Source organism: Acomys minous (genome assembly GCF_964271855.1).
Source record: "Acomys minous genome assembly, chromosome: 11".
Taxonomy (NCBI): Eukaryota; Metazoa; Chordata; class Mammalia; order Rodentia; family Muridae; genus Acomys; species Acomys minous.
In genome coordinates, this window is record NC_140492.1 from 57,336,940 (window position 1) to 57,361,730 (window position 24,791).

Consider the following 24,791-nt stretch of genomic DNA (forward strand, 5'->3'; position numbering starts at 1 on the left):
CTGAGATTTGAAATGTGCTTTGAAATTCTCTAGGCAAAGGTGAGGGTCAGAGTGGGCAAGCTCAGGGACACGGAGGGATGAGGGACAAGTATAACACAGACAGAAACTGAAGACAGCTGGGAAAACAGCAGTGGCCTGTTGTCTGTTTTATGCGGTGGTGACCACCGTGACACAGGAGATCTGGGATGAAAAGGTGGCACTGGGGTCTAGTCTCTGGTCGCGTGATTATGAGCCGCATCCAGTGTGGTTCACTAATGTGGCCAGGATAGAATCTGGTGAGATGGGCGGGCTTTGCTCAGTCCGAGTCCTGGTATGGACTCCAAGGTCGGTGATTAGAAAGTGAGGCAGAAGGAAGTGGTACTTGGCTTTCTGGAGTGATGCCCTAGTGCGGGGTTGCTAGTGACAAGCACTCACTTCTGAGGAGCAGCATGACTGTGGCTTGAGGCACCTCGCCCCAACTCCCCAGGCTAAAGCAAGCCTTTGAGTCTTCTAATTTGTGAAACTGGGTTGGGGGGGTGACGATGGCAACTAAGGCAGCCAGAGAAGCCAAGCTAGGGCCAGCAGATGAGTCACAGTAGTACAGGAGTGGGCTGGAGAGTGAGGCTTCAAGCCTTCTGCAGAGACAACGCCTGGCAGAACCACATGGGAGGTCTGGCTTCAGTAGTGGGCTTCTCGGACGCAAACTTTGCTAAGCATAGGAGGCCACTAAGAGTAGAAAGGGTCAGTTGTCATGTGCCTAATCATTTCCTCTTCTTCCACCCACCAGCTAAGGCCCTGCTCACCTGGATCTGTCAGGCCCGGGACCATCTTAACCATGGCTCATTTGGTCAAGAGATGGCCCCTGGGAGCATCAGATGTGAGTGATACCTAAGAGATCCCTGAAGAGACACCCAGGACTTGGCCTAGTAATTGAGATGAAGCTGCCAGGTCAAATCAATGGAGAACAGACACACCGCCATGATTTCACTGTAGATTAGTAGAGGGGGAAACCCAGGACAGTGACAGTGGCACTTTCACAGTGCGCCTCAGGCTCAGTCAGCCACACCTAGGAAAGACTGTGCCCAGCCCTTCAGGGAAACTCCTTAGGCCTGGTGGCAGTGTCCCCAGTCTACAGAGTCAGAGGCATTTCATAAAGGCAGAAGTTCTACCAAGCCTGTGCTAGCGACAGAGGGTTTCATACTCCAGTGACTGAGTGTAGGAGGCTACAGGGAAAACATGTTTATGAGTTCCCATGGCAGGGTTCTGACCGTACGTTGATCCTGTGTAGTTGTATGGTACATGCTGTTTATTAATGTGCATCCTAATATCTGGTTTAAGCAAAGTGAATCTTTATCATTAGACTCTCAATACTACACCCAGGAGAAACAATGTCATTGATCATGAAAGAGATTCCTGGGCCTCATTCCAGAACAACTTTCCTGGGACCATTTGGACAGTGTCCCCCAATTTAGCATTTTCAAATAAAGCATCTTAAGTGAAAATGAGAGGCACTAACGTTAGGAAAGCAATGGCGGAAAGCAGTAAAAATGCCTCTTTGAGATGGCACACACGCACCGAGTGACAACAGCTCCAGTGACATTTAATGAGCAAAAGAGTAAATGGTCTAGAATTGAGTACAGGAAGCGGCTGATCAATCATCCGGTCATTCTGTATATACATTTATGACTTCTGGGCCCGAGAGGCCTGGAGAGTCTGTGAGCGGCTCATGGCGCAGTTTGAAGGAACTGTGATTTATCACATGTGTTGGGAAGTTTGCCAGAAGGTCCTCAAGGGACCCAAGCCCCAGCTGAGATGCAAAAGGGAGAGAGAGAAAGCCAAAGGAGGGAGCAGTGGTCCCTTTCTAGCTTTCATGCAAGGTGAAATGTGGGGAGAACCGCCACCCCGCTTTCTTCTTTGGAATGGATATAAAAGCCTGCTGCTCCCAATTCCACTTCTTTTTAGTTCTGCCCTGATTGTATACAATACAGAATTTAACTCAAAAGCTTGATTTGGGCCAATAAATAGCTTATAAAAGGTAAACTGCCTAAGGGGAAGGTAGGCCTATCAGTGAAAACCCCGTATAAAGGAGCTTGATGAAACGGCCCCATTGAGAACACCCTGTGAGAGGAGGAGGAGGCTGGGAACAGGAGCCTGTGAAAGGGAGCCAGCTGGGGAGGAGGTGGACCCTTGCAGCTTCCAGATGTGGGGTGGCACTGGGCTTCAAGGGCCACAGGCAGCCTTATCTGACCCTGCTGTTTTCTCCCAATCATCCCATACGTCATTTAGGATGACCATGTCACTGCTCCGCCATGAGGTTCGTCCCTGGTCCCCATGGTAATGGTCCTGGAGTGTGGCCTCTCAGATACTAACCACAGAGGTTCTACTCCTACTGTTGTGCCTCTGCAGCACTGCAGCAGCATTTGACACTACAGCCGCATCCCTCCCCTCCTCACTCTCACTCACCTCTGTGCTTTGTCATCAGGCTTCTCCTCTTCTTTTTGCTGTCTTCTTTTATTTTATTTTTTTTTAAGATTTGTTTATTTATTATATATACTGTGCACGTCAGATCACATTATAGATGGTTGTGAGCCACCATGTGGTTGCTGGGATTTGAACTCAGGACCTCTGGAAGAGCAGACAGTGCTCTTAACCACTGAGCCATCTCTCCAGCCCTTTGCTGTCTTCTTTTAAATGTTGGCATTCCTGTAAGTTACATTGTGATTCACTCCACAGATGATGATGCGTTTCACCCTTGTTTCCACTGGGTAATCCCACCCGCTCTTGCCTACATGGGCTCATGTCCACTCACGGAAGTACTACTCAGCAAATGCAGGCATTGAGGCAACTCCCAGACCCAAATTTCCACCCCATGTCTTTCTTTCTGTCTCCAGCTATATATCAAAGGTGTGAATTACATCAGTTCTATCAACATTATTTAGAATATGTGATAAAAAGAATTTTCAGGCTGTGTCTTTTCTGAGAGATGGGATTTAGAAGAAAACAGTTTATTGAGAGTGTGGTTTCCAGCAGAAACCTGTAAGAGAGTGAGGGCAGAGCTGAGGAGGGGACGGATAACAAGAGCATGTGGTCTCAGAGCCTAGCTTAGCCTCACTGGGCATCTGCACAGGTTCTGAGCACCCATCACCTTTCACAGTCACTTATTCCTGAGGGAGGGACTGGGGTCGGGCTTTGGCACAGCTGTGTACGAAGGGAACTAGTTAGCCATACAGTGCAGTAGTAACTGCTCTGCTTTCTCCAGGAGAAGTGGCCTCCAGCAGCCAAACGCTGTTCTCTTGGGAAGGTTGCAGACTCAACCTGATGCCTGCAACTGCCATGAAGGTGGAGAATGGGTACCATGGTCAGTAAGTGGGGGAGGGGCTTTAAAAGCTCACCGACAGCTAGTTATAAGATTGCTAAGACAGTCTGTACTACATATTTGGTTCCACAGTGATACTTTGTGTATATATTAACAGACTTACCCTTTAAGGTAGTTATTATTATTTATACACAGTTTACAGTGAGGGAACTGGGGCCTAGCTAGGTTAAAAGGTACTTGCTTGGGGCTACAATAAGTACACGGTAGGCATGATAGAGCTTCAGCATTCTGGGTGTGGAGATTACAGGTGTGTGCTACTATGCCTGGCTAGGCTTTTACTTCCTCCATGTTGTATCTCTGCTCTTAGACTCTTTGCCTTGGTTCTCCTCATCTCTTGTGAGTTCTCTAAATGAATCCCTTCGTTGCTACCCATGCTTAGTTTCAAAGTGTTAAGTAGAGAATGACACAGGGACCCAAGCATAGGCTTCAGAGTCCATGGGCCTAGTTGTGCGTCTCTGCTGAGCTTACTCCTAGTTGTGTAACCTTATGTAAATGTTGTACTTCAATTTCACCATCTCTACATAGAGATAACCATTATTGTGAGGATACCATGAAATAATGTATGGTAAACATTCATGATTCCTGGCACAGAATAAGCACAAGATAAAAAAAAAATCTTGCTCTCCCCAAGTGCATACCACACACGCAAAGCATCTTGGGAGATTAGACTATGTCCATAGAAAGTATTTAGCTGTGGGGCAGAGAATGTATCGGAAGACCATGGCCGTGGGAGGATTCACTGTCGAAGAGATGGTAACTCCTTTTCACTGGTGTGCAGGGCTTAGGTAGAGTCACAGGCGTCCTTTGTCCTGTGCCACTCAGGGAGTACCCTGGAGGCCTGAGCAAGCTGGCATGTGTCGGGGACACTCACACAAGTCCCATGATCTGAAATGTTCTTCTCGTCACTGCTTGACATTTAACAATGAAGCCCCCCTCCCCCCCAAAAAAGTATTTGTCTCCTCTTGTGGCCCCGGCCTGGCAGCAGTGACATTATGACTGGCAGCTATAAGCAAGCGTGATGTGGTACACGGAACATGACACACACAACAATTAACACAAGTTCCACCTGGGAGAGTGGCGATTAGGTGAAAGACCCCCAAGGAAATATACCAGTATACAGAGAAGTGGTTTTAAAAATAAACCAAAAATAAAAGGAAGAATGACCCCTAACTGAGATATCACTGATTTTTACATGCATTTTTTTTTCATTCCATTTTGAAGATTTACAGTTGAGGCTTAGGAATTTAAGTTAAACTTTCGATAAGTCAAATAGCTTGTATTTGGTTTTTAAGATGGCCACCCTTACCCCAGTTGGTCTGGATTTTGAGAGCTACAGCTCCATCCAACAGCCTGAACTGTGAGAGACTCATCAAGTGGACCACAAGCCAGCTGGATGGCATCCCCACAAGTCAGCGCACCCCCGCTATCCTCCGGTAGTCAGCATGACTCGGCAACCCTTAATTTTAAAGTTGGCATACATTTTGAACTACATGTGACTCATCTTAAATATAATGCTGGCAAATATATGCTACTAATACCTTACATACTCTATTTAATCACTTGGCAAAATTGCTCTGGAGCCATTCATTGGAAAAGGCGCTCTGGTTCAAGCTGTATTGGGTGGTAGCCTGTACCAGTGTCTGTCTTGGGTGGGCATGAGGAAGGTTTCTCGTCCTTAAGGAGCAGTAGAGCCCCTGTCTTCAGGGAGCTGTAGTGCAAATGAGGAAACATGTTTCTTCCTAGGAAAGAGAAAGGGTGACAGAAACCAACAGAGGTGTCTGGTGCAGTGGCAGCACCCACATGATAAACTTCCCAAGTGCAACTGACTATTAGAGACATCGTGGATATTTGCCAAGTGCTGGGAGGAACTGGAATGCTCTAGCCCTGGGTCAGGTGGACTGAGTGTAGGGGGGCCTAGGGGTCGTCAGTGGTACCCTTTCAGTTGGTTAGAAAAATGACAAGACTGGGAGGTTGATCCAAGCCAGGAAGCTGCGAGCCTCCTGCTGTGTGTACTCAAAAGCCTCTGCTGCCCAGTGACCGTGTCTGGACTCTGATCTCCCCATAGTGAGGACGTTTGCAAACGTGGCTTCACGGTCATCATCGACATGCGGGGCTCCAAGTGGGACCTCATCAAGCCCCTCCTCAAGACGCTGCAGGAAGCCTTCCCCGCCGAGATCCATGTGGCCCTCATCATCAAGCCAGATAACTTCTGGCAGAAGCAGAAGACCAACTTCGGCAGCTCCAAATTCATCTTCGAGGTGAGGCAGAGCCGTTGTCTGTCTCTATCCCTTTCCTTCTTGGTGCATTTCTCACTTTCCTTCCCTGTCTACCCTCTAATGGCCAACATGTCAAAGGATAAGATTCCACACAGTCCTTGGCCATCCTGGCCTTACCAGTTACATCCTGGTATGAACTAGAGGCTCCAGAAATGGTTTTAAATGTACAATATCATTTCACAATTCTAGATACTGTTGATGGGCAGTATATAGCGTAAGTGTTTCTGACAGCAGCACTGTAATTCTATAAAATTTTTTAAAGGAGTTTATATCTGTGGATCTAGTAATTCTTCTGGAAAATCATTCTTATAAAGCAAAACAAAAAGGTAAAACAAGGTAAAATTACAAACCAAGTGACAACAAAGATGTTCATCATAGTTTATTTTTGTAATAGTATATGCTATATATATGTGTGTATATTACATGTATGTATGTATATATATTTATATATAATAACATGTACACGCATTTATTGATTTTTAAAACTAACAATCCCATTAATTTTGGTGGCACTGACACAGAAATCTTATATAGAGTCATTAAGATATTACAAAATTTTCATGGTATATCATTTTTAAAAAGCAGGTGATAAGACAATATAGACAGAGTGATCTTGGATCTCTGTGAGGAGGAAACTGAAAAATGGACTTGTTCCCAGTGGTTTGTTTAAAGTGACTAGAAAATGGGGAGTTTTGCTTTATTCGTGTTTCTCTATCTTCTTTCAAGGATAACATATGTATCCTTGAAAACATGTTGTTTTAAAACTAAATTTTCCAGAGGGCATATGAGTCTTTGAGACTTCATAATGATGACACATCAGATTAAATCAGAGGTTTAAACATTCTTGTTCTAGCCAAATTTGAGCTGAGAACAAGAGAGAGAGGAAAAAGATGGGGGGGAGGGGAGTTTGTTTTAAAGTCTGAGCTGCATGCATTTAGTCTTTCAGAGTGCCCCATTCTAGAGTGTTGTCCCCGAGAACTAGGAATGCATGGTGACCTCAGTTGGCTGCAATGTGAGTACAAATGGCCTGACCTCTTGACTGCAGATGTTCTTACTCTCTATTAATAGCCCAAGAAAATTGTCTTGGTACAAAAAACAAAAACAAAAAACAAAACAAAACAAAACAAAAAAAACCAAAACAAAACCAGTTAAACATCAGTCTCCCAGGAGCCTAGCAAAAGCTTCAAGTCCCACAGAAAAAAACACATTTAATATTTTTGGTTTGTTTATACAGTGATGGTGACAGTAAGCCTATATACACTTACAAGCTGAAGAACATGAAAATAATATTTCTAAGAGGTCTGGAGACTTTTGCTTCTGTATAGCTGTCCTGCCCACTCCATGACCCTCCTTACCCCAGGCTGAGCAAAATCATCTCCACCTCCTAAGCCAGAGAGGAACAAAGCACATGGCTGGCGACTTCCCCTCAGTAAAAAACGATTAGATAGCGTTAGTGGCCAAACAACAGATGGAATCCCTGCCTCAGACTGGGGCAGCAGGTGAGATGGGAGGATTGTAGAGGCTTGGTCTGTGGCACACACTTGAACGGTGAACAGCTCCCAAGGGTAAACTTCCGAGAAGTGGTAAGCCTAGCCGAACTGAAAAGAGAGCATGCTCCACAGTAAGGATTCTCAAAGTTAATGCACACAAACCCTCTGGGAATGTTGAAACCAAGGAATCCGCCTGTAGCTTGTGATGGGCCGGAGAGGGTACCATCTGACAGGTTCTCGGGCGCTACCGATGCTGTTGGTCTAAGTGGCGTGCCTTGGAGTAGCCAAGACCCATATCAGCTGGGTTCTGTGCTGCTGGCTGCATATTAGAATTATCTGAGGACATTTCCAACCACCCACTCCTGAGCTCTGGCCTAACGAAATCAGAGCCTCTAGGGCTGGGCTTGTTGGTTTCTTCAAACTGCCTGAAGGATTGTAGCGAGCAGTCAGCTATGAGAACCCCTGCTCCAGGTCATCCGTCCTGTCAGTGAGGCTCCCTCTGTGTCTCACATTGGGTATGGGAGGTGGTGGTGGGAGATTGTCAGAGAACAAGACATAGGGCCAGGGCGCTCTTACAGCCTTGTATGTTACATACTCATGGTCTTCAGATCACCACAGTAAGGATAGAACACCTGCTCCATGCCTGGCCTTCTATGTACTTGCCATACATGGACAGGTTCAATCAGGCTTGTCCTTAGGATTAGTGCTCTTAACCTATTTTAGCTCTACTCTACAGGGAAGGAGGCTGGGTCCCTGAAAATTTAGATATCTTGCCCTAAATCATGAAATTAGCAAGCTCAGATATTCCCTTCATAACCTCTTCACCAGAGAGGAGAAGCCCAAAGCCCTGCCAGCCAGAAAGACGCTTACTGATAAGTGAGGCAGCGGCCTGTTCTTCAAAGAGCATCTCAGTGGCAAAACTGATGCGAGCTCATCTCCCAAGGTTCTCCCAGCACTTTGTTGATCGCTGGAGACACTGACCCTGGACACATCGTTCACCACTTTGCTGTTCAAATGATTATAGGGGCCTGGCATCGAAAACAGGGGGCCCAAGTGTTACCTATCCCTAGCTCTGTTCGATGTTCTGGGAGAACCAGGGGAGGTGAGCCTGCATCCGTTTGGCTACCGAGACAGTCCATGATACAAATGTGCTCAGGTGGAGAGGTGTGCTGAAGCAACCAGCAATGGATTGACCCTGCTGGTCCCGGCTGATTTGTGGCTCCTGACCAGTGGACCCCACGGACTCCCTCTCACCCTCTTGTAGGCAGGCTGTGGTTCTAGTTTTAAGGACTTGTCCTTTCCTTCCTCCTGCCTACTTCTGCCTCCTGTGTGCCCCCCACAACGACCCACATCAGTGTGTTTCCTTTTCGTGTCTTTCCCTTCCCAGACAAGCATGGTGTCTGTGGAGGGCCTCACAAAGCTGGTGGACCCCTCCCAGCTGACAGAGGAGTTTGATGGCTCTCTGGATTACAACCACGAGGAATGGATTGAGCTGCGCCTCTCCTTGGAGGAGTTCTTCAACAGCGCGGTACACCTGCTCTCCCGGCTCGAGGACCTGCAGGAGATGCTGGCGCGGAAGGAGTTCCCCGTGGACGTGGAGGGCTCTCGGAGGCTTATCGACGAGCACACACAACTTAAGAAAAAGGTGCTGAAGGCCCCCGTGGAGGAGCTGGACCGGGAGGGGCAGCGGCTGCTGCAGTGCATCCGCTGCAGCGATGGCTTCTCGGGGCGCAACTGCATCCCAGGGAGTGCTGACTTCCAGAGCCTTGTACCCAAGATCACCAGCCTCCTGGACAAGCTGCACTCTACCCGGCAACACCTGCACCAGATGTGGCACGTGCGGAAGCTCAAGCTGGACCAGTGCTTCCAGCTGCGGCTCTTCGAGCAGGATGCTGAGAAGGTAAGAGGGGAACGGGCCATGCCTGAGCCACCGTGTAGTGGGGGCCTAACTTTATAGAGAAACTGTTGGGGTTGTTAGTTCTCTGGTTGGAGACATTTGGTTGAAATCCTTTTAAAAAGATGCCCATTGGCCTGAGCTGCCTTGTGGCAGGGCCATCGCTTTATAGGGAAACTGCTGGGATTGTTAATTCTCTGATTGGAGAAATTTGGTTGAAATCCTTTTTAAAAGATGCCCGTTGGGCTCAGATAGTGTAAATATATTTCCACCTCCTATTTGGTCATTGACCATGGAATATTTAAGTTTTCCCTTATATTGTATCTATTATGTACCAGGCTCTGTTCTTAGGGCTGTGTGTAGATTAACTTGCTTTAATCCTCTTCAGAGACCTAAGAGGTAAGTGGCTTACCACGGTCCCATTTTCCAGGTGGAATTAGCTAAGCTAGGGAGTGTATTGGTTGCAAAGTCCATGCTTGTATCGCCGCTGGTAGACACTGCCTGTGCCTGTGATGAGTGGGGTGAGCTGCTAACAGCCAAAACAGCAACACTATTCACAGCCATTATTGTTGTCCTACACTGGACTTCCCTTTCAATGACTGTTTCAAGTATGGATTCCTGCTTCATCTGCCCGGCCCTTCAGTCCCTGTGAGCCAGGTGCTGGTTGGTGTCTGACACAAGCCACTGGAGCTCTTTGTCCTTGCCGGAGCTGACCCATGGATCCAGTCTCTCTGTCTCCAAGTTCCAGGCTCTCCTTGCCGTACCTCTTCTTTCTGGAGTGAATTTTCAAATCAGATGCCCTTTTCACAGCAATATGTTTCCAGAGCTTTCTCTCTCATGGACAAGTAAGGTCTGAGAAAGGAAAAAAGAAGAGTAGAAGTTATCCAGAGCCTCTTTGCTGAGAAAATGAAAGTATCTTCTCTGAATTGTCTTTAAGCTGACATGGAGAAGGGAGGGTTTGCTACCAAGTGCCCTTTAAGAAGAGGGAAACAAGCTCCCTCCCTCTTACTAGTGTTCTGGGTGTCACTTTCACCCAAGTGCATGATGCTGGTCTCAGGAATGCTGTGGCCTCTTCAGGAACCTGTGAATGCACAGTACCTGACTCAGAGGTTTGTAAGAGCCCATATCATGGCCTAAGGAGGTAGCTCAGCTGATCAAGTGCCTACCTTCCAAGTTGGGGGACTTGAGTTTGATTTCCAGAACTTACATAAAATGTCAGTCAGGCATGGTGGCACATGCTTGCAACCTCAGCACTGGTGAGGTGGAGACATGTAAATCCCTGAATTTGAGTGACCAGCCAGCCTCGCCTAATAGGCAAGCTTCAGGTCCCAGTGAGAGACCATGTCTCAAAACACAAGATGGGCAGCTCTTTAGAAACAACACTTGAGGTTGACCACTCTGGCCTAAATGTACATGCAACCCCCAACACACTCATGAATATGCAAACCTGCAAGCACACACATGAGTGAGTGCGCGTGTGCACGCACACACACACACACACACACACACACACACACACACACACAGAACTGATATTGAAAATATCTCAGGTATTTTGAAGTGGCAAAATCAAGATCTAAAACTTTCTATATAACGACAATCCTAATTTATATATAAATTTTAATTTATAAGTTCTGGGCGTAATAGATGGCTTTAATATTTATGGGTAAATTTTCTGATCTTTCATGACCACAAGAAAATCAATCCATTTAGTTGTGAAAGAATTCATATCCATTTTCACAGTAAGACTTTTGGTCCTCTCTTGAGTCTCATGGAGGCGTCTCCCTGACCTCCTTCAGACCTCTGACCCAGCTATGTGTCTAACAGTACCCGACTCACGTCCATCACAGAATCCATGCATCTCTCTTTGAGTGATAACAAGCCAGACCAGAAACAGGTGATTTGTTAAGTGCTGGGGAAACTTGAACCTTTTCCCTTGAGATCTCCTATGCTCTTGGGTGGGGATTGCGTTTTGAAGCCTGTGCCTCAGTGGTTATGTCAATGCGCCAGAGATAAGAAGGGACAGGGGACTCACACCCTGGGTTTCTCTTAGCTTTTAGAACCCTTCAGGAGATCCCTGTAGTTCTAAGCTATGAAAAGCCTGCACAGAACACCAGCAATGCCCGCCCCCAACATCTCTTGCTTCGGAAGTCCTCAGGTAGGGAAAGGTACCCTTCTGCAGTCGGCTGCATTCCGTGCGGCTAGCCAGTGCCTGCTGTCCCTATGGAGCCTCCCAGTTCATACTCCTAAGAATTGCATAGTGCGTTAGTATTTCTAGGTAAATAGAGGCTTGGGAGTGGCTTGACCAAGATCATAGTGCTGGTTAAGCAGGGTCAGTACTTTAGTTGGCCTTCTCAACTTACTTAAGCTCTTCTTGAGTACTCCTGTTGCCTTGCTATTCCCAGGTCTCATGCTAACACCGAATACCACCTGTTACTCCCTAGGTCACTTGGCTACAGCATTGATATTCTTGTGTGTGTGTGTGTGTGTGTGTGTGTGTGTGTGTGTGTGTGTGTGTGTTACACCTGTCTATGTGTAGTTGTACACACCTGTGCACACACACAAAGGCCAGAGGAAAACATCAAGCGACTTGCTCTGTCATCTTTTCCTTTTCCTTCAAGACAGTTTCTGTAACTGACCCTGGGACTAGGATGATAGCCAAGAAATCCCAAGAATCTCTGCTCCCTCTAGCTCTTGGGTTGCAGGCATGTACGTGGGCACGCCTGGCTTTTTACATGGGTAAGGCACCGGAACTGAGGTCCTTGTATTTGGGCAGCAGGTGCTCTTACCCACTGAGTCATCTCTTTGGTCCCCCAAATCACACCTTCTGTGCTTACACTTTGGCTCTTACCCCTTCTGAGGCACAGACCGCTGGTCTGGTGAAGCATATGGACTTCTCACAGTAATATTTGTAAGTATAGAAAAATATATACATAGCCTGGTAAAGCAAATAAAATGCAGTATTAACTTTTTAAGAATATATATTGTTTATTAATATGACAAAGGCAAGATCTACTTGAAGTCTAACAGCTACCATAGGTTGGAAACCGTGGTAAGCGTGAATGGCATCTCAGGGCAACAATTCCGATGTGATATGGAAATGTTTATGTAGCTGCTGGTATCGAAGACACTGATTCCCTTAACTCTGGGGTAGTTTGTTGTCTGTGTCCACAATGGAAAGGAATTTCAGCTAGACATTAGTGAAAATGAAATTTCCTCCCTTCTGCTATGACTGAATTTAAATCCATTGATGTCAGTTTAGAACCTGTCTTCTGAGGCGTACTTACGCCCTACAAGAGAGAGAAGTGGGGCTGGGCGATGGATAAATAGTTAAGAGCACTAGTTGTTCTTTCAGAGGTTTCGAGTTTGATTCCCAGCACCCACATGGTGACTCATAGCTGTCTGTAACTCCAGTTCCAGGGGATCCAACACCACCTTCTGATCTCTGTGGGCACTGCACCCACATAATGTACATACATACACATGCAGGCAAGACACTCATACACATAAAATAGAAATCCTTTTTAAAAGAAGTGTGTCCATGCATGTAAATGAACTACGTTCGAGTGTGTATGTAATAAGGGCGTACAGGCAAAGACAGAGGATTTTATAAAACACAAGAGAGGCAGGGAGAAGGATGGTGGGATATTTTGACATTGAGTCAGTGGTGGGACCGCTGCTCAAGCCTGACCCAGCCACCCACAGAAAGCGTGGTGGATGTGGAGCCGGGGAGCAAACCAGCCCTTTAAAGTTGCATCCAGATTAATTTAGAAGATGCATGCAGAGCTAAGTGCCTCAAGCCTTTGGCTTATTTGGTGCTTTTGGACAGGGGTCAGAAAGGCGATGGCTTGCAGCAAGAGCTATGTGCACAGCCACATCTAAACAAGGGCGTGAGGACATAGTTCCTGTATGAGCCACATCTCAGCCTCCTGGCGGGGGTGGAGGGGGGCCGAGGTGTGGGGGGGAGGTTGGGGATGATGGGGGTGGGGGTGTCCAGTGAAGCCGCTCCAGATCTGGGAAGCTTTTGGCAGTCAGCTAAGTTCAGTGACCAGTCTGCTCCTATTTTTGTAACAGGAGTGGGCCTAGAGCCTCTTCTCTGGCCTTGTGAAGTAACCACTTGCCCTCCAGGCATGAATAATAGGCTGGTGGCTCCCAACTCCCCATCTGTCCTTGGAGAATGAGGCTGTCTCTTACAGCCTTTCCTGATCCCTATAACAGCCTCCTGTATTACATGTCTTAGAGATGGTATAGACAAAGCCATGATCCCTCCCAGTAGGAAAGAGGGCTCTAGCCTACATATGTCATAGAGCAGATCCCCACCCCCACCCCCATTTATATAATTTATATAATTACGAGTGTAGAGAAACTATCCTGAGTACAAATGAACTACTTGGATAAATATGTACAGAATGGAATTTATAACCCAGAGTGGCTTGCTACGCAATAAAAATGACAAGACACCTGTTTCCTTATGTGTCAGAGCAGATTTGAAGTTTATTGGTGTGTAACAAAGTACACGTTTGAGGTATACAATCTGATGAGGCTTAGAGACAAAGACACACCTTGAGGTCGTAACTGTGACCCAAGTCATGGGCATTCTCACCCTTTCTAAACGCTTGCCTTCTCTCTTTACTCTTAATGCCTGCCGTGGTCTGGACTGCTGGGTTTGGGAGGTCCCAGGGAGGAGGGAACATCAGAGCTCAGGAGCGATGGAGAGGCCTTGATAGGAAAGCCAAGGGTGTTGGGTAATTCGGAGATGATTTAACTAGCCCAGGATGCTGGGAGATGAACCACTTCTGCCTTGGCCCTGCACCCTCGGGTCTGTAACTAATGGGCCCATACGGCAGTGTGTTCACAGAACAACACGGGCCCGGTTGCTACTCATTAGCCTGGAGTGGATTACAGTTCTCCATCCATACGGCTTTGTTTTTAGCTACATCTGCCCCTGGCTACAGAGGCCCTGTGTAAGGAAAATGTACACCATGTAACCGTAGCCTGTAACTAAGAGATGGAGTGTACCTCTTCCAGGTGGGCCGTGTGGTTCAACGGTCAAGAACCAGACTCCTGGCCTACAGAAGAGGAAAAGGGATGCTTTGCAGGTGGGTGGGTCTTCTATAGACACTGCTTCCTAGGAGCCTTGGGTAACACTTAACATCTTAGACCTGAAAGGGATCTTAATTCCTAAGGCCTACCTCCCCCACACGATAAGAAGCCTCAGCCTTGTGTAATGGCAGTGATTGTCACCTGGCGACGCCCACTTAGAAGGCGATGCCTGCCTGCAAGAAGCATCAGGAAACAGTTGTTTCACGAACTGCCTTCCGATCTGAGGCAGGTCCTCCCTCTTCACACTTGTACCAGAAGGGAACTTGCTCAGAAAAAAATCCTTGATACAACCGATTAAACAGCGGGGAAGCCACGACTATGCGTTTCGGAATAAAGAGGGCCGCCCTGGCCTGCTCAGCCTGGTTTTTAATGCCTACATACAGCTATTCTGAGGAGCGGGAAAATTCCGAAGCAGTGAGCAAGGTGACCTAGTAGGGCTTCATAGTATTGGAACCAGAAGATTGCGTTGCTTTACCTGGCGCGTTTTATTTGTTTCGTATGTAAACATGTACTTCAGAAGAGCCCAGACCCCCATCTCTTCCACGGCCCTGATTTTCGAATATTCGGCTGTATATTTATTCTTGCACGGTTAAATTCTGTTTACCTTTATGGTGCTGTGTCAGTGCAGGAGCGGAGGCGTGCTGGATGACACTTAGGATTTGTCCTGGGGTGCCAGTGACCGACTGTGACACTTTATGCATACCTTTAACCTCTGACCTCCAGTTATATTTTCAGCAAAGCATGGATCTGGGACTGACTCAGTGCCATTTGCCTTCTGCTTTTGTGTCGCCTTATTGTCGTGCTCGATACGGTCCCTTAACAGAAACATCTTTCAAGGGGTGACAAAGTGGTGTACCATAGCTGCGGCAGTGGCAGTGGCTGAGAGAGAAGAGACATTTTAAGGAGATCTATCCAAATCTCCACAGTAGTTTGGTATTCCGCACTCCAATTCCTTATTCCTTTTCTCTAAGACTCGCCACATTGGTGGGGAAAAGGTCCTTTCATAGTTTTGCTGTCCTGTCCTCCCTGCTCCCCTCAGCTCTGCAGTAAGTCATCTTCCAGGATTGTTGCTTTGTGGATAGTAGGGAGTAACAAACTTCTCTCAGTAGATCATGTCCTGAGTAGCCTTCAGCTTTAGAAAGCCAAGCTGCTGCCCAGGGGGGTTAGTGGATATGATGGGGGATGTGTGAGGAGGTGGCTGGCCTCAGAGTGCCCACTGCTTCCCCTCTGTAAGCTCCTTTCTTCTCAGTCTTCAGCCACTGCTGCCTGCTGAGACCAGACGTTGCCACACATCTCGGATGTTTTCTTACTGCCCTAGTTTGTGTTTCTGATGCTGTGATAAAACATTAACCAAAAGAACTTGGGGCCTGGAGGGTGTGTTTCACCTAGTGCTCCTGAGTCAGAATCCATCACTGCAGGAAGTGAGGGCAGGAACTCAAGGCAGGAACCTAGAGACAGGAACCAAAGCAGAAAGCACAGAGGAAAACTGCTTACTGACTTGCTCAGCTACCTTCTTCATATAACTCAAGGCCACTGCCCATCATGGTCCGGGCCCTCCTACATCAATCACGTCAAAAAAATGCCCCACAGATGTGTCCACAGACAAGTTGGATGAGGGCAAGTCCTCAACTGAGAGTCTCCTTTCCCTTGTGTGTCTAGGATCATGTCAAGTTGACAAAAAGACTAACCAGCACAGTCGTGTGTGGACTTGTTTCAAATGATTTTCAATGACTTATCATAAAAAACAAAGTTAAAAATTGATATTTGAGAGAAGTTGAGAATTAAGATAGAGACTCGTGAGCTTTTTTAAAAGTAAGCAGATTGTGCAGTGCCCTTGGATAAGGCACAGGAGGTCAAATCGAGGTCTTATGTGCTAGGTTGGATAGGAAGGAGCAGCCCCTACAGGAAAGGGTCTTTGAAAACAGTATCTATCCTTGAAGAAGCCTTAGAGAAAAGAGATTACTTCTAGTGTCCTGGGGAGGGCCACTACCCCTCCCTTGTCACCTTCCACAGCTGAGCCACTTACTGTCTGCTTTGTATTATACCTAGGAGTTTGTCTATTTTATTTTATTTGTTTTATTTTGTATTTGGTATATGTCTGAGTACCATGTATATCTCTCAAACCCACAGAATGCAGAACAGGGTGTTGGACTGCCTGGAGCTGGAGTTGTTACTGATGATTGTGAGCTGCCACATGGTTGCTGGGAATTGAACCCGGGTCTTTTGGAAGAGCAGCCAGTGCTCTTAACTGCTGAGTCATCTGTCCAGCCCCACATCTTATTCCTTTGTAAACATAGGGTTCAAAATACTTTCTATAATCTATTTAAGATATACATGTATGCACTTTATAGTCTTGGAAGTCTGTACAAATAAGGTAATGCAACTTCCATGTTAATCACTCTTAGAAACCATATATGGGGGCTGTAGAGAGGGCTTAGAGGTTAAGAGCACTGACTGTTAATTCAGAGGTCCTGAGTTCAATTCCCAGCAACCACATGGGAATCTATAATGTGATATGATGCCCTCCTCTAGCCTGCAGGTGTACATGTAAGGCAGAGCACTGTATATGTGATAATAAATAAATAAATAAATACCTTTTAAAAAGAAACAATATATGTGGTACCATTGAGTGGGCCTCACACTAGGCCTCCGGCCACTGGGGAAAAGACTGTGTGCATATGTGTCTTTGAAAATCCTTTGCCCTATTAGCCACACTAGCATTTCAAGGCATCCCCAGGATGTCCCATTGCTGGCCAGACTCTTCACTGCTGTTTCCACTCTTGCCTTCCAAGATATAAATAGTTTTGACCACTCCTTAAAGCCCAAAGCAGAAGCCAAAGTGGGGTGGCCAGAATCAGGGTGGCCAGTTGTAGAGAAATTCCACGAGCTCTCCTTCTGTACAGGACATGGGCCCATTGTCTCGTCTTTCCCCCTGGCCTCCAGCCCCATGGCCTGGAAGCCCGCAGTAAGCATGACTCCACAGTCATTTGTCAAAGTGAAGTGCTTTTGTAGTAGATCACAATACCAATGCTTGTATTTGACTGTCAGTTTTGAAAGTGTTCTCACACCCATGACCTTAAACGTTTTCTGGTCCAGCCCTTCCTTTTACATAGAAAATTCTGGACCAGAACAGAGACCCACCCAAAGTCAGTCACTTGGTCTTCCATCTGCTTCATGTGGTAGAGCAGTCAGGCATGGGTCCAAGACCTGTTCTGCAGGTGGAAAAGCGAAGGCCTGGTGATGTGGAACGTGTTGCCTGGGGGAGAGAGAGAGAGAGAGAAAGAGAGAGAGAGAGAGAGAGAGAGAGAGAGAGAGAGAGAGAGAGAGAGAGGCAGCACCAGAAAACAGTTTTCTCTAAGGCCGGGGCTGCTCCCACCCCACATACATGCACATACACACAAGCACACACAGAGGGGAAGAGAGGGAAAGAGACCTGCATATATGTATTGACAACTACTCACACTCATACATACTAGCAACTACATGCTAGCAAATACAACCATACACATCCTTTCTTTTAGAGACTTTTTGCCATAGAGGAGAGACAGCAACATGTGCCAGGATCCTACGGAGTGGCTCATGGGCCTGAGGAGAAGTGCTGCCCTGCATATTGCCCTTCCTTCTGCTGTGGTAAAGGACCAAGCTCTGGGCAGGCTGCTGGAGGGCGGTGCCGAGTCCCCACGTGACTCAGTTGTCTGGGTCTTTTTCCCTTTTTTGCTGGGAGGGAGGCTTCACAGAGAGCCACCACTTCTGTGAGGCTAAGGAGGCAAGGTCTTTATACTGGCAGTTTGTGATTTCCTGATTTCTTTGGAGAGAGGTTGTGGTGCTCTTGTTCCTGGCCTCTCCCTTCCCCTCCCCCACATAGACCTAAACCACAGAACCCCTCCACCTCTTGTCGACTGGGCTCAGGGCAAGGAAGTGTGTCGTCGGCACCCCGCCCCCTTGACACAGAACACAGCGTTCTGAATTATTTCCAGCCTGCCGGCCCTGGGAATTTGTACTTACTTTTTCTCATTTCCTCCCCTTGCACATTAGAAACAGTAGGTCCCAGAAATAAGCCAAGTCACAATGTTCCGCAGTGTGGAAGTGAGCGCACCCCGCCCCCATAGCTGGGTTTCTCCCTCTTGCACCCTTTTTCATTCTCCTTTCTTCTTTCTCTTTTGTATTTCAGCTCCAATTTGTATCCTGGCTGGAGCATTCTTTTTGGGAGTGTGGGCGAACAGCATGGAGGAAGGGAGGGTGGTTAGGGTCTGGGAGTCTTAGGCACACCACTATGATCCTGTCACCAGGTTGGAGGGCACAAATACCAGAGGTGCTGTGTGTAGAGTCTCCCTGTGCATCCTCTACTTAGGAATGGACCCCAGAAAAGGAAATCCAATGCAAGGTAGTGTATGTAGGGAGGGGACGCAGAACAGTAGCTAAGAAACATTTACTGGCTGCTAATTTATAAGTAGTCACTGTGTGCTTGCTACACAGCATTTGCCATGCCATGCTCTGAGAAGCATCGAATGGGAACACAGATGCAGTGTGTCTCTTCCTCAGAGATGGCTTTGATTCTTGGGGGACTTGAAATACCAGGGTACTTGCTCTTACTGAGGTAGAGTAGGATTATGAGGTAAGTGTACATGGGAGGGAGCAAAAAAAGCAACAAAAAGAGAGAGAGAGAGAGAGAGAGAGAGAGAGAGAGAGAGAGAGAGAGAGAGAGAGCGCATGTTCAGTCTAATCCAGTCTTAGAAGAAGAGGGAGCTCCCCACCCTCATATTTTTGAAGACAGAATCTTCTTGTGTAGCCCAGATTAGCCTCAGACTTAGGATCCTTCAGCCTCTGCCTCTTGAGAGTTAGAGGACAGGCATGCATGGTCAGTGTGGGCCCGCTCCCCCCCTTTTTTGAAGAGCCGAGACGTCTCCGGCATAATTTATAAACTAAAACAAGCTGTGCCTCTGTTTAGGGTGGGAGCTCCTTCAAGGTTTGTTTCCAGGGACCTCACTTTGAACCATCCACTTTCCTTCTTTTTCTTTACCATGACCCTTACCCCCCACTTCTTTCTTTTCCATTTCCCGTCCCTGCAGGTGCATGTCCCCAGCCCGGCCCTTTCCCGCCCTGTTTGCAAATGTTTCTCTGCTTATAATTAGCTTCTTCCCTTTGTAGCCTTGCTCCCTTCCTTGCCAGGGCAGAGAGAGAACTCCATATGTGACTCAGGCCTCCAGTGGGAGGCAGAGAGCACAGGCCACAGAAGCCAGCCAAGGTTTCTGGAGACGTCACTAAGTTTGGAATCAGGGAAGCCTGAGTTTGAATCCCAGCTTGGCCATTTCCTGGGTGCCTATGGCTGGTTTTTCTGTTCTGAGAGTCAGGGTCTTTATCTGTAAAATATTGATCTTAAATACATTCCTTGGGATTACTGTGTATAAAGAAACCATATGATGCATCTGGCATATCTGAAGCATAGTAGACTTGCAGAGGCAGGCCTAACATGGCCTATAAAGATGAATGGGGTCCAGAGAAAGATGGAGGATGGATGGATGGATGGATGGATGGATGGATGGATGGAAAGGCTTTTCTTATGGGGCAGAGTGGGTAGATAGGGATCATAGGATTATATATCCTTAGTCACAAGATACAAGAATAGACTATGGAGGACATGTGACAGCAGATCATAAGACCAGTTAGGGACCAGATGAATGGAAAAATTAGGAAGGGATTCTTGGAAAAGAGCTGACTACTGGGTATCAGTCTCAAGGCCTCACACTGGCAGAGGGAAAAGAAGGCATCTGACCATGACCTTAGGCCACTGTGGCTGAAGCTTAGCTGATCTATTGCTGTCAAGCCCCATGCTAAGGATGGCTAACTGGCAATTCAACTGCACCCTACTGTGCGGAAGAAGAGGCACCAACAAGCAAACGCCCATCACCTGCTAAGTTCACGCAGATGTCTGCTCGCTGCTGTGGGAGCATAGACAGGGACCTGGTTAGCTAAGCTTGGGTTTGGGGAAAGGAGAGGGTTTAAACAGGGGTCCAGTGACCCCCAAAGGGCAAGCTGTATTCTGGTGCTATCTGTGGTCCAGTCTCTTGGAGCTGAGGATCCATGGGAGGAAAAGCAAAAGGCAGCTGGCAGGAAGTAGTGTTTACTTCTCAGATTGTGGTAGTGGTCGGCAGTCTACTGTAGAACCTCCAAATGCTCATTCCCGTGACTGGCTTAGGTCCTACCGGGGTCATCTGAGAATCCTGGAGGTTCTGAATCAGGTCCAGTCTTTTCTGGGGTGAACCTCCCTCACCGCCTCCTTGACAAACCTGCATTCTCCTAGACTCTTTTGAGCATTCCTCGGGTTAAGGAGACCACGGCTTTGTGACCTAGACCGTACCACAGTTACTCAGCTCCAGTTGTAAGCGTCTATAGAGCCCAGAGTCTACCATCTGAAACTTCCGTCCAGTAGCTCCAGCCCTACCCCAGCCATGCCCCAGAGCCAGTCTCATCCTGCTCCCTTAGGTTGGTCCTTCAGGGATGAAAGTAGATCCTTATAATCCCATCTTCTTTGCTCCATGCAAAATCCCTGAGTTCCTTCGGTCTATTTTGCTTGATGTGGGCCTTGACCTTCAATATGGCCTTCCTGGGACCAGTTTTTCTTTTAGGAGTCTGCAACCCTTGGTCCTGTTTACACAGGCAAGAAAAAGATGTTGTGTGCAGTGGTTGGAGGCGAAGCTGCTTCTTGTAGTTCAACTTGGAAACCCTGGGCCTACCCATTCAGAAAAGGATGACGCATCACTCGGAGGGCCTCGCTCGATAAACACAGCAGGCTGATCTCTCACGTATACTTGTAGGGATGAATTTCCAGGTGGAGTGTGTCGTGTTGGCATGTTTCCCGTGCCCAGGTCAGTGAGGGTCTTCATTCCTCAAGGAGAAGCCTAACTCAAGGGGTGTGTAGTTCCAGCCTCATCTCTGGGTCCCACTGATCTTCCCAGGTCCCACTGGCCTTCTTTAAGCACAGCTGAAATCACACCACCTCATCATGGAAAGAGTTAAAAAAAAAAACACCACCATCATGCAAAGGTGTGTTAATTCCATGGAGAACAACCCCTAGTTGGAATCCCAAGGTAGCATCTTCCTCCATGTTCCTCAAGAAATCCCACTATAGGGCTGCTTTGTTAACCCCCTTGTTCGAGGAAGGTCCTGGTGTATGTGTGTGTGTGTGTGTGTGTGTGTGTGTGTGTGTGTGTGTGTGTGAGAGAGAGAGAGAGAGAGAGAGAGAGAGAGAGAGAGAGAGATATCTCATGAACTTTCCTGGTAGAGAGAGAAAGGCAGTATTTTTTTGTATGTAGATCAGCTTGGCTGATTGGTCCCATCCCAAGATATTTGTCCTACCTTGAAACTCCCTTAGGATGCTGACCTTATCACAAAATATCAAGAGTAGGGACAAACTCCCCGTTGGTCCTGCCCCTCTCATCTGGTCTTTGGCTATATGCTCACAGGCCTCATGGCTCAATTTCACTGCAATGCCTGCAGGAGGTCACAGCCAGCTTTTTGATAACTCTGGGTTCCCAGGGGGCACATTCTGCCCTCCCTGGGCTGTCTGTCAGAAAGGAACACTTTAAACACCCACTCTGTGCTGGCACAAGAGCGCCACCTACTGCTGAGCAGTGCAAAGGCTTCTCTCTAAGGCCCTTGCTGTTTGGACTGGAACTGTAGCGAGTTTCACCCAATGGTGGTGGAAAGCTTGTAGCAGAACCCAGCATGGTCCTTCTACAGGAACCCAGGTGAGGGCAGGTGGAGTGATGGAGAGGGAAGGCACATCCCAGAGACAACGAAAGGAAACGAGACCAAGTGATAAGCCAGTGTTAGCGAGGAAATGAAGGGAATGCCACGGCATTCAGCATGACAACTGCCCGGGAGGGGTGACAACAAAACCTGAGATATTTAACCAAGTTAAATGCAACATGTAACTTCTTCTAAGGCATGGAAAAGTGGAAGAGGTAGCGATCTCTAAAGCATCATGAGCTCCTTGCGTTTTTGCCCTTCCCTCAAGGACAGCAGACTCTTTCTAAACCTCATGCGTGGGAGTTCACCTTAGTCCTGTGAGGAGTGGGTGGGCTCTCCTCTATCCTGGAAGTTGCTCCAGTGACCTTTGTCATGTGGGGTCTGGAAGCCAGGCACTTCTCAGACGTCTGTCTATTCGAGCCTTGCTCCCTGTGCGTTCCTTCCAAAGCCCACTTTAAAGCTGCCTAGGTTTGAGGGAAGAAGAGACGAGGGGACAGGTGTTTGGTCTTCTTCCTCAGCTCTTTAGGGCCAAGTCTACCTGGGCCCAGATCCCTTCAACGTGGCATCCATCTTTCCTGGAGCAGGGATCCCAGAAGGGAGGGCTGCCTCCTGCTCAGCCCTGGCCGAGTCTTGTTCCCAGATGTGCTAATGATTGGCACAGCTGATTTTAGGATGCGTAGGAGGAGTGGATGAGAACATCAGCCAGACACTCCGTTTTTACAGTAAAAATAATAGCTTCCATTTACTGAGTCTATCCTGTATGCCAGGAACACCATTAGTTCATCTAAATTAACTTGCCAAGGGGCCAGATCTCGGCGGATGCCTAAATTTAGTTCTGGGATAAAGCTGGGCACTGTTTTCTCAGCTTCTTAAATAGGATTTGACCTCTTCAGTTCTACATTTTGGGAATCGGGTGAAGTGCATTCCCTAACGCCAATCCCTGAAAATATTTTATCAGCACTTGTGGTTTAAATGGAGAGAATTTGGCCAAGCAGAGTCAATATCCTGGGGCTGCCGGGGCTGCCTCCTGGCTTGGCTCCTTCTGCTTCTCAGGCTGCTCGACTGACTTGTTGGCTGCTGGGTGAGCATTTCACCCTCACGGGAGGGCAGTGCATGCATGGCAGTGCCCTGGGGGATTCCGTGCATGCAGGCACGCAGGGCGGAAATGAAAACAAACAAACAAACAAACAAACAAACCCGGGCCGGGGGCTGTTTATTGCCTAAAAAGATTCATATGAATAAAAGAATGGTGAAACTTTTCATCCTAGTCCTTAGTGTGAGGAGGACAGGGGTGGGGAGAAAGGCCTTGGAGGCTGAGGAGGAGGAGCATGCGCCCCCTTCAGACAGAGCTGGACTGCGGTGCATCTGCCCAGGACAGGGTGTGACTTCAATGTGAGGTTTTACAGCCTGGGTTTCTCTAATCAGAAAGCGACTGCTTTCTGTGACTGTGGGCTTATTCCATCTGAGCCAAGGGAGTAGGAAGGAACTGGCAGGCACTCCGAATCTGCTGTGCATCACACTGTGTTCGGCTCCTTCCGCACGTTGTCACCACCTTTATCTGCTTTGCTCCAGACATTGCAGGGTTTGTGAGAAGGAAGTGGGGAGAGGAGGGAATCAGGGTTGGGGGGGGTGGGGTGGGGGGGGTAGTAGAGACAAGAGACTGAGTTGGTAAGAAGCCTAAAACATATTCATTGCTTTTGTATTTAAGATTGGGGTTAGCTTAGAGCCACCCCCCCCCCAGGTCAGAGGTGAAACAAACCTGCCTGCATCCCTTCCTCCTGAGTGGCTGGTAAAGTCCCAGCACCTCGCCTTGCATGTTTTCCCCTTTGGACTTTGTTTTAACTCCCTGGGCCTTTGTTCACGTGATTCATTCGCATCCAGATGCCCTTTCCTTGAATATCTTCTTCAGCTGACCAAACCCATTGCCTTTCCAGTGTTACATTTTACCACCTTCCAGAAGCCATCTATGCTCTATCCAGACCCCTCTTCTGTCAAGTTGACCGAAGGTTCCTATGCTATCTGCCCATCGTCTATGTACCCGCCAAAGTGCTGCTCACATTAGATGACTGTGACAGAATACTGAGCGCTTGTCTCCCTGCTGGTCTGTGACCTTGCTCTTTCATTCCAGTCTCCAATCCAGTGTCTGGGACTCGGCGAGTAATTAACAGGTGAATGAAATATCATGTCACATATGGTGACCATGTGGTTGTTTGGCTGATGACTGTAAGAAATAGAAGCGTAGACCGCAAGCGGATTAAATATTAAGGAATTGCATTATTTCGCAATTTTAAATAGAGTTTAAACTTCAGAGCAGATAGAGGAACCAGTGAAGTCTACCACTAAGAGCCCACGAGCTTTCCATCTCACTGTCCTCCTCAGAGCTTCGTCCAGGGCCCCCTACAGCTGTAAGATGCTAGCCAAGGGTCAGGAGCCATAGGCTTCATTTGTTTTGCTCAGAGGCAGGTAGGATGGGAAAAGGGAAAAGAAAGGAAGGAAGATGGTGTGTTCAGACAGACTGGCCTCTCTTTCCCAGGATCCCCAAGCAAATCTCTTCTCAGCGCCGTTTTGGTTTATACTGGCTAAGATCTGCTCATCCTGAACCAGCGAATAAGGAGAAAGAGAATTGGCATGGTTGTTTTTAACAAACCACCTAGGCTGGGATGGATGCTGGTGGCCCCACCTTTCTCTAGGAAGAACTTTCTCAGGGTTGATGATCCTGTTACAATGTCTCTCTTCCCTCCTGAGCTGTAACAATGCCTGTCCAAACACACAGTATTCACTAAACACTAGCCACGTGTGGCTAATTAAATTTTAGTTAAAAATGACTACAATTCAAAACTAGCAGCGCTTGCTACTCTACACTTTAGGTTTCCAGGAGGTGCATATATCCCAGGCAACCCTGCTGGACCCTCAGAGCCTGCCTG

General features: G+C 47.6%; 1 protein-coding gene across 32 annotated transcripts in view; it reads left to right on the forward strand.

Annotated features, from left to right (window-relative positions):
* KALRN (kalirin RhoGEF kinase) overlaps nucleotides 1–24,791 on the forward strand; it is a gene marked incomplete at its 3' end in the record, with an annotated part of 605,161 nt that overhangs the window by 198,104 nt on the left and 382,266 nt on the right. For all 32 annotated transcript variants that reach the window (XM_084802077.1, XM_084802084.1, XM_084802076.1 and 29 more), the window contains exons 4-5: nucleotides 5,421–5,613; nucleotides 8,509–9,021. In XM_084802077.1, coding sequence (XP_084658203.1) covers nucleotides 5,421–5,613; nucleotides 8,509–9,021 — 706 coding nt within the window. The remainder of the gene's footprint in view (nucleotides 1–5,420; nucleotides 5,614–8,508; nucleotides 9,022–24,791) is intronic.